This window comes from Rhinolophus sinicus, linkage group LG06, assembly GCF_036562045.2.
Source record: "Rhinolophus sinicus isolate RSC01 linkage group LG06, ASM3656204v1, whole genome shotgun sequence".
NCBI classification, from domain to species: Eukaryota; Metazoa; Chordata; class Mammalia; order Chiroptera; family Rhinolophidae; genus Rhinolophus; species Rhinolophus sinicus.
In genome coordinates, this window is record NC_133756.1 from 119,314,317 (window position 1) to 119,331,636 (window position 17,320).

The 17,320-nt window shown below is 46.2% G+C and overlaps 1 protein-coding gene across 8 annotated transcripts in view; it reads left to right on the forward strand.

Moving 5' to 3' along the window:
* Window positions 1-17,320, forward strand: part of C2CD3 (C2 domain containing 3 centriole elongation regulator) — a 114,217-nt gene that overhangs the window by 85,481 nt on the left and 11,416 nt on the right. For 5 of the 8 annotated variants that reach the window (XM_019744372.2, XM_074335778.1, XM_074335781.1 and 2 more), the window contains 4 exons: window positions 2,130-2,291; window positions 5,714-5,931; window positions 8,834-9,752; window positions 14,004-14,118. In XM_019744372.2, the coding sequence (XP_019599931.2) occupies window positions 2,130-2,291; window positions 5,714-5,931; window positions 8,834-9,752; window positions 14,004-14,118 (1,414 nt within the window). Of the gene's footprint in view, window positions 1-2,129; window positions 2,292-5,713; window positions 5,932-8,833; window positions 9,753-14,003; window positions 14,119-16,339; window positions 16,456-17,320 lie in introns of those variants that run through there. The other 3 variants (XM_019744373.2, XM_019744374.2, XM_074335780.1) reach the window with 2 other exon arrangements.

Consider the following 17,320-nt stretch of genomic DNA (forward strand, 5'->3'; position numbering starts at 1 on the left):
AAATGGATCATAAATCTAAGTTTAAGCGAGAAAACTATAAAACTTAAGAGAAAACAAAGTAAATCTTCATGACCCTGAATTAGGCAGTTTCTTAGACACGACACCTAATACAGAAGCAACAGAAGAAAAAATAAATTGAATTTCCAAAATTAAAAACATTCATGCTACAAACAACACCCTCAAAAAGTAAAAAGACAATCCATAGAATGGGAAAAAATATTTGCAAGTCTTAGATCTGATAAGGGACTTGCATCCAGAATATATAAAGAATTCTTGTAGTTCAATAATAAAAACAAATAAATAACTCATTTAAAAATGGACAAATGGGGGGCTGGCCCGGTGGCTCAGGCAGTTAGAGTGCCATGCTCCTAACTCCGAAGGCTGCCGGTTCGATTCCCACATGGGCCAGTGAGCTCTCAACCACAAGGTTGCCAGTTCAATTCCTCGAGTCCTGCAAGGGGTGGTGGACAGCGCCCCCTGCAACTAAGATTGAACATGGCACCTTGAGCTGAGCTGCCGCTGAGCTCCCGGATGGCTCAGTTGGTTGGAGCTCATCCTCTCAACCACAAGGTTGCTGGTTCGACTCCCACAAGGGATGGTGGGTTGTGCCCCCTGCAACTAGCAACAGCAACTGGACCTGGAGCTGAGCTGAGCCCTCCACAACTAAGACTGAAAGGACAACAACTTGAAGCTGAATGGCACCCTCCACAACTAAGATTAAAAGGACAGCAACTTGACTTGGAGAAAAGTCCTGGAAGTACACACTGTTCCCCAATAAAGTCCTGTATCCTTTCCCCAATTGAAAAAAAAAAAAATGGGCAAATGATCTGACTAGACCTATCTCCAAAAAAGATACATAAATGTCCAATAAGCACATGATAACATACTTGACATCATTGGCCAGCAGGGAAATGTAAAGGAAAACCATAATGAGATACCACATCATACCCACTAGAATAGCTCTGATCAAAAAGACAAATATCGCAAGTGTTGGTGAGGATGTGGAGAAATTGGAGCCCTCATACATGGCTGGTGGGATTTTAAAATGGTACAGCTGCTTTGGAAAACAATATGACAGTTCCTTAAAAGGTTAAACAGAGAGTACTTAAATGATTCAGTAATTTCACTCCTAGGCGTATAGACTCAACAGAAATGAAAACAGGTCCACATAAAAACTTGTGTATGAATGTTTGTAGCAGCATTATTCCTAATAACCAAAAAATAGAAACAACAGAATGTCCATCAATTGATGAGTACATAAACAAAATGTGATATATCTATACAATGAAAAATTATTCAGCCATGGGAAGGAATGAAGTACTGATACATGCTACACCATGGATGAAGCTTGATAGCATTCTGCTAAGTGGAAGAAGCCAGTCACAAAAGACCACATGCTGTGTGATTCCATTTATATGAACTATTCAGATTAGGTAAATCTATAGAGACAGAAAGTAGATCAATGGTTGCCTAGGCCTGGGAGGTTTGGGTCGGGGTTGGGAAGAGAGAAGGAAATGTGGCGTGATTGCTAACGGGCATAGGGTTTTTTTGGGGGATGACGAAAATGTTCTGAAATTGATTGTGATGGTGGTTGCACAACTCTGTGAGTATACTAAAAGCCATTGAATTGCACACTTGAAATGAGTGAATTGTATATGTGAATTACATCTCAATAAAGCTGTTATTTAAAAGGAGGAAGATCATTGCTGGGATCAAGTTCTTGAATACCATGCTAAGGAATTTGAAATTTGCTCTCTAGATAAAAAAGAGAAACCAAAGCTAGAAAGAAATGATGGTGACTAGATAGGTCAGTACACACTGAATACTTAGAACAGTGCTTAGCATGTAATAAAGACTCCATAAACGTTCTTGTTATTGTTATTTCAGATCCGTGTTTTTAAAAAAATCACTCAGGCTATAATGTGGGGGATTTACTAAAGGGGAGTGGGTAAGACTGAAGGCAAGATAATTTGAGAGATCGTTGTAATCCAAACAATTGTCGATGAAGCCAGACCTGGGGTAGTGGGTCTGGATTTGCAATAGCATTTCAGGAGGGTGATTGGTTTATTGTCACACCAGGGGCTTTCTCATTAGTGAGGAATTTCTTGTGCCCTTATTATTCCTGACAGAAGCGGTGCCACAAGAAACCAGGCATCACGCCATGAAGAGCACGTGCAGAACGTCCGCCGATTCCATGAGTCCCTGCAGCAGGGAGAGGCAGGCTTGCCGAGTGACAACACACTGACCACGTCACCCTTGTCCTCCCATACGTCCATCCTGACTTCTCTCAGGTGAGGTCCTCTGCTGAGAAAAGACACGGAAATCATAGTGGAGCGTGAGGTGAATGGGCAATGGCAACCTGCATTACAGCTGGTCCACCAGCGTCCACCACTCTGGGAGGTTTAATAGGGGCCTTTGTGCCTGTTAGTTTCGAATTGGACCCTGGAGCCTCATGGGACTCCTCATAGATGAATCTGTCTCAACTCAGGGACCTGTAAATACAGGAACTTTACACTGCTCACCAAACTTAATGATAACTGCCCTCACGTCTACACAGCCTCTCTTCTGCTTTATGGTTTACAAAGCTTCATTCTGCCCACGGTCTTATACCTCATAACCACTGAATTCTTCTAGCCCAGCATCTGTCCTGTTGGTGCTTCCCCGTCTCTTCTTAGTTGAGTCAGGACCTGAGCCAGAGCAGCACTGTGGGAGTTGAAAGGGCCATTTCCAATAGTCTGGGTTAGCGCCTGCACTGTCTAGGAAGAAGTGGGGTGCAGTGGAAAGGACTTGGCTCACAGTCGTATAGACCTGACTTCCAGTCCTGGCTCTGCCGTTCCTAGGGGAGGAGAGAGCCGGTTACCAGGCAATGATAATGATGTGTGATAAGAGCTGCACGTTTCCTGGCCAAGGGTAGACGGAGGGATGAGTAACATTCTGGGTTGGTCATGGAAAGATTTAAAGAAGTCAGCATTTGAACTGATCTTTGAAGGAACAGATCAACAAATGTGAAGGGCATTCTGTACAGAAAAAACATGCTAAGGCCCAAAGGCATAAAACAGCGGGTCAGGTTTGGGGAAATACCAATTAGGATGCAATTAGGATGAAGCTGAGCAGAAGATGTAAGGAGCAGGGTGAGTTCTGCAGGGGTCAGATCTTGAAGAGCCTTGAATGTTAGGCTAAGAGTTTGGACTTTTAAAACAGTGGTTCTCAAGTGGAAAGTGATGGGGAGGGGAGGGAGAGTGTAAAGTGTGAGGAAAAAATATTTGAAAGATTTTGTATTTGGAAAACAAAAGAACCTATTATTTGCTTTCATAAAACAAGCTCAGAAAAGAAAGATTGGTAAGATATTTTTGATTTCTGGGACATGGGTTAAAAAGGATTGAACAGTTGTGCTAATATATGGAATATTGCCCAAACTTATATTACAGGGAAGTTAAATGTTCGAATTCTCATTTTAGTCTCAGCTGGAGACTGGAGGCTATTTAAGTAAAACCACCCATGGTGTGGCTGCATTTTATTGGGTTATTCTCATAACATATGTTAGAACCCACTGAGAAAAGAGAAAAAGAAACTCTCCTTTACCCTAGCGCAGTTTCTCTCAACCGCAGCACTGTTGACATTTGGGTCAGATATTTTGCCGTGGGGGCCTGTCCTGTGATATTTAGCAGCATCCCTGGGCTCTGTCCACCAGACACCAGTGGCACCCCTCCCCCAGTTGTGACAACCAAAAATGTCTCCACACATTACCAAATGCGTTCTTAGGGCCAAAATCGCCAGGATAAAAACCACTGCCCTAGAGCAGTGCTTCTCAAAATTTAGTATGTATCAGAGTCACATGAAAGGACTTGTTAAAACAGTGATTGCTGGGCCCCACCCACACAGTTCTTGATTCAATAGTGCCTGAGAATTTGCATTCTAACAAGTTCTCAGGTGATGCTGCTGCTGCCAGGTTTCGAGAACCACTGCCATAAATACCTTATCAATTATCGAATGGAAAGGAAACAAGTCAGTATGAATTTTGCATTACTTCCTTGCATTCACAAAGCCCTAAAAGAGTGTTTTGTTTGAGTCATGGGAATCCTATGAGGCCTCAGGGCAAGTATTAATAAACCTTTTTCACAGATGAGAAAATTACAACTTGGTATTAGTAGAGTCTACACCCAGAACCTCTGACAAGGCTAGCTGGGTTTGCGTGTTTTCTGAAGCTCCACCGTGTTTACATGGTTACACCATTGTTCCATATGTACCTGCTACAGGTGTTTATCCATGTAGCGCACCCCCTGATACAGACCCCTAAGTAAATCCACTGTGATTGGATAGAGTTGTGGCTTCTAGTGGCAGAATAAGGGTCAGCTTTGTCCTCTCATTTCATCTGGATTTGACTCTAAGACATGCAGACTGTTCCTAACAAAACAATAGAAGGACTTGGGTTCACTTCCCCGGTATTTGGTGTCTATGTTGTACCAGTTGTATGAGGCACATGAGGATACAAGAGAAATAGAGAAGTTTGAGATATTATCTTCTATTACCAGATGCTGATGGCCTAGTTAGGGAAACTAACACATAATGAGAAAACTAAAGGAAAACCTAAGACAGCAGGCCAGTGGAGATACCAAGGGTGAAGGAGTTTAGGGAGAGGCGGGGATCTCGGGCGATTTCTCCTTTGAAAAGGAGAAATATAAGCACCTTGAAAGTTGAATGCGACAGGGACAGAGCAAGGGGAGTAGTTTGAACTCAGGTGCCAGCATTTAGGAGCTGAGACACAGGAATGAATCTGAGATAGGACCCGTCTATTGTCATGGAAAAAACACAAAACTTGGAGTCCCAAGCATGCAGCTACGTACTACGACTCACCCTGGGCAGATCACTTAAATTCTGCGATCCTCACCTTCCTTAGTAAAACAATAATTACTGATCTCATCTGGTTGGCCAATTATCTTGTTTAGAATTAAACAAGAGAACGTATTTGAAAGCATAAAACATAAAATCCTATGCAAATGAAGGTGGTAGTAGTTGGTGTGATTTCTCACTGCAGAATGATAAGAATGAATGTGGCCCCATTAAAGGTTTTTGAACAGAAGTTTTTTGTTTTGTTTTGCCTTGTTTTCTAAAGTAATGTGTTCATGTCTATTTATCCATTCAACATTCATTTATTTTGTGCCAAGCACTATGCTGAGTGTAATAGATACAAAGGAATCAGCACAGAGCTCATAGTTCTTTGGGAAATAAATGTGAAACAAATATGTGATGTGATTGAAAGAACAAAGAACTGTGGAGCACCAAGGGGCGGCCCTTAAACCGATGCAGAGAGCCAGGGTAGGCTGACGAGCAGAGGCCGCTTGCTTAAGCGGTCAGGAAGGTCATGAGGTAGCAAAGGTCAGTGTTAGCCTTATTCTGTCAGAGTAAGAGGACATGAGGACTGGAATGATGGTCAAGAATGGTTCCCGACAAGGAAGCAGGATTTTTGCTGGACATCAGAAGAGGAATCACATTAGCCAGACAGAAGGGGGAGAAATTTGTCCCCAGCAGCGGAATTATAGTCAGAGAAGTGAAGGATGAATTGGGGGATTGGAGAGAGGGGGGCCTTAGTATTAACAGACCAAGTGAGAGGTATTAAGGTCCTCGCTCAGGCAGTAGAATGTCAGCAGAACATAAAAGATGCTTGTAAGCGCAGTGAATGACCCTTTTGTCCTCTACTCCCCTTTTTCTACAGGAGGAATCTGAGTGAGCTGGATCAGATCCAGCGGTATTTCAGCCAGAAACTCACCAAGCCTGCACTTCCCCTCAGTCCTCAGACTCAGACCGTCTTGCAGCGCCAGGAGAGCCATAGGGACCGTCATGCGCCAGGAGCTAGCAGCCTAGACCCTGGGAGCCAGTGCATCCTGGAGAAGTCCAACAATCTGGTGTTACAAGTCGGCTCCTTAATCAAGGGTATGGCTCAGGGCCCCTCTTGTTGAGTTATGGTCACCGAGAGCATATTCAAAAGCACTGGAATGTCTGCCCTCAGGCAAGCCCTTGTGACCAACAGAGACCAACAGCTTTCATCATCCTTCTTATTCATGTATCGTCTTCCTTTTGAAAAGGGCACAGGAGCATGTGCAGTGGAAAGAGCATTGGCCTGAGAGACAGGACACCCGGGTGGGGTCTCTGGTGGTTTCTGGCATGGACTTAGTATTTGACTGTGAGCATACCCTTTCCCTTCTTGAAGTTTCCCCAACTAAAAAAAGAAAATAAGAGGGAGGTGGCTTCGATGAGTTCTTCAGTAGCAGTTCTTGAACTTGTGCCATGCTATTTTCAGAAAAAATCAACTTATAGATATATCTCAAATTCTGATTTTCAAAGCCCAAAAGTCTGTGTTTTTAGCAAGGACCCCAGATGCTTCTAGATGTTGGTACTCCACTGTCCACCCTTTGAAAGACCCCTGAAAGCAGTAGTTCTCACTGTGGCTGTATATTGGAATTACTGCGGGAGCTTTTAAAAATCCAGGCGTCCAGGCTGCACCATAGATCAGCTGCTGCGGGATCTCTGAGAGTGGGACCCAGGCGTCAGGATGGTTCGTAGCTCCCCAGGTGATTCCACTGTGCAGCCCAGACAGGGGTCGCTCTAGAACAAGTATTTTCAGACTTGCCTGAATGTGACAGTCACCTGGGGGACTTAACTTTGAAATATTGTTTTCCTGGGTCCTGCTCCATCAAAATTAATCAGAATCCAGGGTTGAAATCTAGAAACTTACATATTGGGCATGCTTTGGGGAATATTGAGAAATCAATTGAATCAGCACCTTTAGCTCTTAGTTGGTGTCATTTTTGCTCAAGGAAAATGTGTAAATTGTACACAGGGATGAATAAGTTCCATTTTCTCTGTTTAAGGGGAGGGGGAAGCCACCAGGATTAATATTAGGTACAAGCCTTTTTCCTACCTTCTTTTCCCAGATATCTAACCTTTTGGTAGCCAGGGCCCCAGAGGTGTACTCTGTATTTTGGCTTCCATTTGCTTGGAAATAATATTCAGTCAGTTATTTATTGAGCACCAACTATGCCAGGCACTGTTTTGTTACTAGTTCCAAGAAGAGACAGGGGTGGACAAGACAGGCATTGTCTGTGCTTTTATCAAGCATACATTCTATAGTCAACCAAAGAAATTACCCCTCAGAAAGAAAGCATAACAGCAAAACAGAGGGAGTCTTGTTTGGGATAGAGGTGAGAGCAAATAGGGAATCCCTTTAAAGGGGTATATTAAACGTGGAGCGAGGAAACAATTGAAGGATTGAAGCTGGAGGGACTTGAAGGCAAGCTTGTGAGTTTAATCTTTATCCTGGAAGAAAATGGGGAGTTCTAAGCAAGGGAATGACAGGGTGAGAACGGTTTTTCACAAGCAGAGGGTGAATTTTGAAAGAGAGACATGATTGGATCGGGGAAACCAGTTTAAACAAACTCCCCCTGCTTCCATCCTGTCTCAGTAGGCTTTTGAAGAAGTCATTAGACAGTAGGCATGAGTGAGGCTTGGGAGTGTGTTACTGAATGGGGGTTTCATTTATGCTACAGCCATATGCCAAGTCCTTTGCTGGGACCTGAAATTGCAAGAAGAATCAGACATGCATAGTCTCTGCCTTTGAGAAGCTCACAATCAGATGCGAGAATTATATAGACAGACAGTTACACAATAACATGTACTTAAGTGCTTCCATATAGAACAAAGCTGATTAGTCATCTCATCTAGCTGGTGCATCTGCGAGGGCTTCCTGGAGGAGATGCTATAGAGCAAGGCCTTAAAGGATGGGCTGGTTTATAAAAAGCAGAAACACTGCTCCACGACAGAAGGGTAATTCAGGCTAAAGGACCGGGATCAACTAAATCTGCTTCCTGCTTCCTGTTCCTATTGGCAGGTAGGGATGTTCCATTTTCATAAATCTACTCGCTCTCCGTTGAGACCTGAAAATTAATGTATTAAACTCAGCCAGTACCTCCTGTAGGCTGAGCACTCTCTTAGGTGCTGTGAGGGAGACATGACACTACCCCTGGGAGTCAAATTTGCCTCCCAATTCCTTTCCCCTCTCAAATAATCATGTAAACATATATCATGTACTGGGCCTATTAATTAATTTATTCCCTTCCATTTTATCCCCAAAACAATTTGAGGTGACTAGTAGCTTCCATTTATTGTCTTTATATGTGCCATACAATGTAAGCCCATGTATTCTTATGCCAAAACCTCTTGGAAAGACTGGTGTTAATCACGTTTTAAAGATAAACAGGCTCAGAGAGGATAGTTTGCTGGCGACCACAAAATGGGTAGATTTGAACCAAAGACTGATCAGCTCCAAAGCCTCTGCTCTTTCCCCCACACACCACGCTCCTCCACTTTCTCTGTAAACCTCCCCTGCCTTATCGTCTGGGTGATAGATATTTCCTTGCTTTTGTTTTCCAGGTAAAATAGATAGTTCTAATAGCTGTTATCAAATAGGTAAATAAGTGGATTCTCATTTTGGTTTTTAATATAGGTAATTACTGAAGTAAATGGAAGCATGAACATGCCCGCCAGAACTCCCAGCTCCCGAGAATTCCTGAACAGGAGCAGATAGTGTCTGAAAGCGTTTCTGCAGATGTAACCGCAACTATGAATAGATTAGATTTTGGTCTTCTGATATTAGAATAAAGTGCTAGAAATTGTACTGCCTTGAATATAGTTTCACTGACTCTTGGGTGGTTTAACTGTCTTTAAGATTTGTCCAAAGTCTGATTGCAAGAATACTTCTGAAGCTAGAGGCTAGTGTGGGAAAGTTGAGTGGTCTGTGCCCTGCCTTGTAGTAAGAGTGATATCTGTTGCTGTTCAGATCTGCAGACGATTACCAGGAATCCCCAAGCGTCTTTGAGTTCTCACCGATCCAGGAGTAGAAGTAGAGAAGTTCCCACGCTCTCAGATGCTCAGGACAATCAGGCGATGGAAGAACGAAGCACAACTCCAGACCTGCCATTGGCACAAGCTCCAGATGAGGGCACGGAGTCCCCACCTCTCCCGAAGACTCTTGAAGAGACTTCGAGTGGCAGAGGAATGCTCCATGAGACCCTGGGACACACAGTACCCGTTACAAGGATGCAGAGCAGTGAGGACACTGAGGCTGGCCCCGCCTACAGCGATGAGGATTATGAAGAAGACATCATTGAGCCCAGGACACTCAATGAGATCACCACCGTAACAGACCAGACTAGCCCTTGGTCCAGTTTCATGTCGGACACAAGTGAGATCATTAGCCTTCAGGCTGCTGAGGTGCAGAGGGTAGGAGGCGCCTCTTGTCCCTCTTTAGAGCCTTGCCCCAGCGAGGAGCTCAAGGTCAAAAGCAGCCTTCTGTCCAGCCCAGAAAGGGCTGTCAACCCCCACCAGCCTAGGCAGCGTTCTGCCAGCCGAAATCGTGTTCCTTATGAGCGTGAGGGCTCTGAGGCCAGGGTTGGAGAGCCTGCCTCAGCAGACCCTCAGCTCATCCGACACGTGACACTCTCAGGAGCCCAACAGAGCAACCCCTGCTCCCCAAGGGCAGATCAGGACCAGGAGCCCAAGCCAAGGGCCCAAGCTGAGGATGCAGCTGCCTCCAGTGAGCTAAGTGACTCTGCTGATAGCTTTGAGGAACTCCCTCTGCACCTAGCCTCCCGGGCCAAACGGGAAAACCATGCGGGGCCACCCATGCACTGCCCCGACCTCAGGCAGAAGCAGGCGACATCTGGGTCAGCGGTTTCCACAAAGCTGAGCCGCCTCCTGTATCCTTTGATGTTCCCCATAAGTAGCCCCTTAGGCCGTCTCTGTGCACTTTGGGTGCTGGTGCTTAGGCCAGCCTGGTGAGAGCGTGAGCAGAGGCTGCCACCCTCACGGAATGCACGGAGGGGTGTGGGAAGACCCTTCAGGAAACACCTGCATGGCAGGATGCGCCGATTCTCCCGTTCACACCAGCGCTCTGCAGCGTAATGCTCTGAACTGGGTGTAGGCGTTGGGAACGTATTTATTAGCCTCACCTCGCCTGATTTATCTGATGAATCTGCTGGGCATTTTACACATAAAGGCAAGGCTCTAGCTCTAAGGAATGAGACCATTAATCTCATTTGAAATAGAAATGGAGGGTGCAGAGAGGGGAAAGAGGAACGCTACCCCTGATGGAGCATGTACTGGGTGCCGGGAACTTGACATACATTTTTCATTCAGTCATCACAAGTCTTCAGGGTCGGTATCATCATTTTTATTTTGCATGTAAGGAAACAGGCTCAGTTATAGTGACTTGCCTAATGTTAATTTAAAAAAAGAAAAAAACCAAATGATGGAGCCAAGGGGAGGGGAGGTGGGCACAGTTGAAATGGACTTGCCCAAGCCCCCCCAGTGTGGCAGTGTTGATGGGGAGAAGGGGCGCCTGACATTCCCCCTCTTCTTTTTTTTTTTTAAAAAAAAAGGTGTTATTGGGGAAGGAGAACAGGGCTTTATTGGGGAACAGTGTGTATTTCCAGGGCATTTTCCAAGTCAAGTCGTCCTTTCAATCTTAGTTGTGGAGGGTGCAGTTCAGCTCCAGGTCCAGTTGCTGTTGCTAGTTGCAGGGGGCTCAGCCCACCATCCCTTGCGGGAGTCGAACCAGCAGCCTTGTGGTTGACAGCTTACTGGTCCATGTGGGAAGTGAACCGGCAGCCTTTGGTGTTAGAAACACGGAGCTCCAACCGTCTGAACCACCGGGCCGGCAGTCCCCCTCTTCTTTGAAATCCGGATGAACATGTTATGAGGAAAGGAAACCACTCGGGCCATCAATAGCCCTCATGTGCAGCCTAACCAGTTGGTCAGATCAGTCTCATCAGCTCACCTACTATCCAACAAGCAGGGGTTATTGCGTGGCTGGTAAGCGAAGCAGCCGCTTGACTGAATAGAGATCTTTCTCTACTAGAAGTCAGGGGGCGTGACGTCAGCCCTTGTAGACCCAGCTCCTTGTGACTTCGGGCATATGAGCCTCAGCTTCTTCACCTATTAGATGGAGGCAAGAAGCCCTTACCCACCAGACCATATACGCTCCAGGGAGGTCAGGGGCCTTGTCTGTTTTGTGTGTTCCCAGCACTAGACATTGCACAGAGTGGAGATCAGTAAATACAGATTGAACTGAACTATCTTAGTTTCACAGGATTCTTGAGAAAATCACATGAGTGGAAACGTTTGCACACACCACACAGACGTGATCCCTGATGCAGGGCAGAGAGAAACCGAAGGGTAGGGATGGGGTCTCGGGAAAGGCTTCAAAGCGGAATGCCTGGAAGCTGAGCACGAAAGCAGACGGCCTCCGGCAGACTTCGGGCCTGGCCTTGCTCATCCTGGCTTCTGACGTCGCTGCCTTTTATGGTCAGTTTACTTATGCTCAGAGTGGGTGGTCAGTGGCGGAGCAGTCACAGGCCCCAATTCAGACCTTCCCACCTATTCTTTCGAAAAACAAGTACTGCCAGGCCCTGTGCTGCGTGCTGAGGACAGAGATTTGAACCAGACCTGACCTCAAGACGTTCCCAGTATGAGGTAGGAGACAGGTGATGACAGTTTGTTGTTCTAAGTGCTGTGATGAGACATGGACCAAATGCTGAGGAGCAAGAGAAGGAAGCTGCCAGAGCTCTGCTTGGAGGTTTCCCAGTAAGAGGCATGAGAGGGAACCTCAAAGATGACTAGGTCTTCTGTGGACAGAGAGGAGGAAGCAAACTGTGTGCAGAGGCGTAGCCAGGGGACAGAACCTGGCCTGTGGGCCGCAGTTCACTGCAGTTAGAGCCCAGGGGTTAGTGGCACGGTGAGAGGTGCGGCAGGGCTGCATCTTCGAGGGCCTTTTATGCCTGCCTAAGGTGCTTGGACTCTGCAGCAAGCAAATTACACTTCAGCTTCCTTATCTTTAAAATAGTAGAACTTTTCTTGGGGTTGTTGTGAAAATTAAAATGAATGATAAAAACTACCTAATGTAGTTCCTAGTACACAGTGTTCAGTAGATGTTATCTTGTAAACAAAAGTGTGATATGGTCAGATTTACATGTTGGAAAAGTCACCCAGTTCCCTGTAGAAAGTGGATTAGATCAGGGGAAACCAGAAGCAAGGAGACCAGGTAGGAAACTTGCAATAATAATAATAAAAGATGAAGAAAGTCTGACCTAAAGCATAGATGGCTTTATGATGAAGAGTGGGCGAGATTTGCGAGGATTAGATAGGGAGGGGCAGAGGATGACAAAGAAGGGGAAAAGTATGACTTAGAGATTTCTGTCACAGTTACTAGGTAGTGATGTCATGTACTAGATAGGGAACAGCACATAAAGATCGTTTGGGGCGAAGAGCAGATTTCCATTTTGTACATGAGCCTGTAAGCCACAGGGTAGGTGTCTGGAAATAGATAAGGGCCGCAGGGAGAGCGTGGAAAGAGGCCCACACACAGGACAGCCCCAGGGATCACCACTGTGTAGGGGCAGGCAGAACAGACACCCCAAGAGGAGCAGGAGAGGCGGTGTGGGGGCGTCAGGGAGCAGTGGTCGGCCCTGACACCTAAGACCGGCCCAGTACTCACCGGCCTGACCTGTACTCACAGTGCAAAGCGGGGAATGGAAGGCAGACTTCCGTGGGTGAGGGCACCAGTGTAAGGACAGTGAGAACAAGTCCCTTTTCCCCATTAACCGGAGACAAGAGGAGATGACAATTACTGAGTGCTTGCTGTGTGCCAGGCACCATTCTAAGCACTTCGCCTGGATAAACTCTTAATCCTCAAAACGAAAGGTACTATTATTACATCCATTTTACTGGTGAAGAAACAGGCATAACAAGTGGAGTTTCCTGAAGTTATCTAATAAGGGAGAGGTTACTGTTGGCACAGGACCCTTAGAAAGGCAGGAGGCGATGGGCTGAGAGGCGGAGCTTCGGTGTTGCAGACACAGCCCTGACCTCCCAGAAAGCTGTTCCTTCCCCCACAGCATCAGCTGACGGAGCAGTGATCACAAATAGGCCCTCGGAAGAAGAGGCAGGGACTTGAACCAACGCAGGAAACGATGCGTTTCATTCATTCAGTGTTGAACACGTACTGTGTCCCAGGTGCTAAGCCAGGTAACAGGAGTATGGCTATGAAAAGAGAGATTATCTCTGTCCTCTTGGAGTTCAAAGTCTAGCATGGAAGAATGATGATAAACCAATTTGAATCAAAACCATACTTAGCTTATTAAACAGAAACAAAAAATTAGATCATCAAAATAGCCCCCTCCCTCCCTTCCCAAACTGAATCTGCTTTGATTGGACAAGTATTCGTAGAACACCATGTTCTCAACACAATCCTGGCTATCTCCAGGGGCTACGGAGGAGACGTGCAATGTCTAGTACCTGCCTCCAAGGGCCAGACTGGGGGGACCAGCTGTGTCCTCCCAGGCAGAGCTCTCATTTCAGGATGTGACCAGAGAACAACCGGGAGGACAGACCTGCCTTCGGGGCCAGGCATCTCCCCCCAATCTATGGCACTGCCGCTGGAGCCACCTTCCCTGTCTGACCGACTTCTAACAGGTCAGCTTTTGGCCAGCAAGCCCTCAGCAAGTAGCATTCAATGCTTGCCACCTCCCAGCCTCCTGTGGAGCTCTAGGGAAGTAGCAAGGTAACAGAAGGAAACTACAGCATCTCTGCCTTTGAGAAGCTGAGGGAATATTGAAACACACTGAGACTCATCGGACTCACTCATCAAGGATTATCTTGTGTTGCCGACTCTGCTCTAGATGATCAGGAAGGAGGGATGGCTGTGGGCTGAGATTAGGAGATGGCTTCCTGGAGGAGGCGGCATCTGAACTGACCCCTGGGGAGCATAGACTAAGCTTTGTTAGGAGTGGGGAGGTCTTTCCGGGCAGAGGGAACCGCTTGAGCAAAGGATTCAGATTCACGGGCAGAACCAGGTGAGAGAAAAAACCCGAACAGGGGTGATTGAGTCAGTGCAGATGCTGGTCTGGCAAGGGTCAAGGTTTCCAGGTGTTTGTGTCCCTTAACTGCCACAGCAGCCCCGAGCCTGTCGTGGTACCCAACTTCTTCTTGCCGCCCCAGCAGTTGGAGGCCTCCCTGCGCATGCTCTCACTGTCTACGGCTTTGCCCCCAGCGGCTGCAACAGATCAGGTAAGAGAACAGCCGGCCTACCTCCCTCCTGTCGTCACCATCTCTTCCATGAAAGTGTGTGAAATGCAGAGCTGCCCCAGGCCAGCTTCCTGAAAAGGCCGTGGCCGTGGTCACTCTCCAAGCTCGTACTGAGCATGTCCCATGGGCCCAGCAGTGGGCGTGGAGCTCAGGAACGTATGTCAAGGGCAGGGCATCCTCAGCTAAGACGGCATTGGGAGAAACAGTACAGAAGCATAAAAGCAGGACTCAGCTAAGAAATGCACACAGAGCGCTGTGGGCACTCCAGCTTCGCCACGGTGGGTGGGCGTGGAGGGAACTTCAGTCAGAAGATGCAGCCTTAGGAGATCTGACAGATGAATAAAATCTGGATGAAGAGACTAAAATCAGTGGTGTACCTACTTGTTTACAGAACACCTCATAACTATTCCCCATTCAGCCGAGGCACGTGGTTGGAACCCTGGTACAAATCCCAGCTCTCTCTTCTGCCTTGGCACAGTACCTGACCTTTCTTGCAGGTGGTACGAAAATAAGAATAACTACTTTTTTAACTATTCAACATAGACTTACTGAGTAACTACCCTGTAGCAGGCATTGTGCTGGTTCTGAGCATACACTAGTAAATAAGACAAATTCCCTGTCTTCACAGAGCACAAGTAGTAAAGAAAAATAAAATATTTACAAATTAGGATGAGTACTGGGTGCTCTGGTAAAGAACCAGGTCTCCGAAGAGGCCGTGTTTAAGGTGAAAGGAGATCGTGGTGGTGCGTGCCAGGTACCAGGCCCTGTTCGAAGCACTTTATCCACTAGCTCCCATAATTCAGCTTGATGAGGTACGCTCCTTTATCCCTATTTTAAGATGAGGAAACTGAGGCACAAAGAAGTTAAGTAACTTGCTTCACACAGGTAAGTGTAGAGCCAGAATTGGAACCCAAGCAGTCTGGTTTCACAATCTGTCTCTAACTACTGTCCTGTACAGAGAAGGAGCCAGCCATGAAAGGAACTTAGTAGTCCAGGCAGAGAGAACAGCAAATGCAAAGGTCCTGAGGCTGAGAGCATGATCTAGGAACTATGCAGAGCCAGTGGCACTGGAACAGAGACCCACATAATGTGGCAGAAGGGCCAGATGATACAGGACGTGTAAACCACGAAAACTAGTTTAGATTTTATTCTCAATGCAAGGATGTCCATTGAAGTGTGTTAAACGGGAGTGCGATCTAATTCAGTTTTAAAGAATTCACCCAAGGTGCTGAATGGAGAATGGGTTGTCTTTCAGATTTGGCAGCAGATGGTCCTGGGTTATCTCGAAAGAGTAATTGCAGCGATGCAGTGGAGAAGGGAGCCATAATGTACTATGTGTGCCAGGCACCATTCTAGGTCCTGGGGTGAACTAGGCATAGAGCCTCTGCCTCATGGAACTTTAAAAAACAAACAAACAAGATAACGTCAGAGAAAAACACATGCTATGGACAAAATTATTAGTTTGTTTATTATTTTTATTAATGGTAGTAGCTAACCCCTATTTCATGCTTACTGTGCATTAGACGTTATTCTGTTTTTACTTGTGTAAACTCATTTAATTCTTCCAACAACCCAATGAGATGGGTACTGTTGTTATCCCCATTTAATAAATGAGAAAACTGAGGCCCAGAGCTTCCCCACCAGCCCACAAGGTGTTAATATTTCTATCTTGTATAGACACATAAGGATTAAGTCACTTGCCCAGGGGCTCCCAACTAATAAGTGACTGTGAACATGTGACTGCAAACTCTGCTTGTCATTACACCACTCTAATCGTGACATCTGGCTTACAGTATCCTTTTCTAGCCAATTTGTCTTCTTTTCAATAGGCTTCATTTTGCAATTTAAACACTTTTTATTTTTTGCCAGAGCCTACTTTGATGACAGATGGGGTCAGTCCAGAAATATCCTGAGAGCCTGGGGTTATAGTCCTAAAGAGAAGCCATCAGATGTCTAATCCTTTCACTGGTTTTCCTTCCCCACCCGCCCTCAGCCTCCCCAGCACCATTTTCAGGACATCTCATTTATTTGGCACACGGCTCAGTCTAAGTTCCCACATGTCTCTATTAAATGTGTAAACCCGCTCCTGGAGGAGGGGAGATGCTGGTCTCCGCGCAGGAGCTCTGCATTTTTGACGCCTTTATTCCTACTCTGGTGTGTGGGCACCAGCGCATATCCTTCCTCCCTGCCTCTTCCCTTGCAGGTCCCATACATGCGCGGATCGGTGAGGTCACAGGGCTGTGTCCAGGCAACAGGCACAAGCACCCATATGACGAAACGTTTCATCTCCTGCTCAGCAGCTAAGTAATGCTGGGCAGGCGGCTTGACCTTCTGAGTCTCAGGTTCCTTATAAATAACACAGGCTAATATAATTCTGACCTAATAGGCTGATAGCAAGAATTACCCTGGAGGAAAAAAGCAGATACTGTTAGTTCCCTTTCTCTCTTCCCCTCCCAGCCAAGTGGGTGAAGTGTCAGTGAGTCATGCCCCACAGGCAGGTCTGTGCACTACTTTGAGCTGTCATCCCTCATCTGCCAAGCAGAACTGCTGTTCCTGCCCTCATGTTTCCACCTTCATAACGTGCCAACCCCAAAGGGGACATATCTGATCTATTAGACACAAGATAGAAAGTGTGGGGGAGGGAGAAGGAAGAATTTTCACTTCAATTAAAGGGCAAGTTTAGTTTTGAGAAGATAAGTCTCACACTTTCCGGCCTTTTTTCTTTCTTGCCCACAGTAAAACACCATTGTTTGCTCCTCTCAGGGCCTCATCTCTCCTTGGGACCTCATTCTGGGTCCATTAGGATAACTGGTCATCACAGTTCACCCAAAACTGCCCCATTATCAGCATTGAAAGTCCCACATCCCGGGAAACCTGAAGAGGCTGGTCGTCCTCACTGGCGGTGGCTCCATCATGACTTGATGCGTTTGTAGCCGCATATTTTCTGTGTCTCATGCTCTTGACTAGCTGCTAGCCAATGCTGGATAACCTAGGAATCAAATCAAGTATGTGTTTAAAGGCACAGCAAGTAGCGGCACCAAAACTTAAGAGAGAAAAAATGCTAAGAGTTACATTTTTTTTTTTAAAGCATTGAAATAGTTACCATGGGATAAATCAGAACTTTGCTTAACTTACTTATGCTTATGGTTTATCTTACATTTAGTTGTGAATTATATTTGGGTAA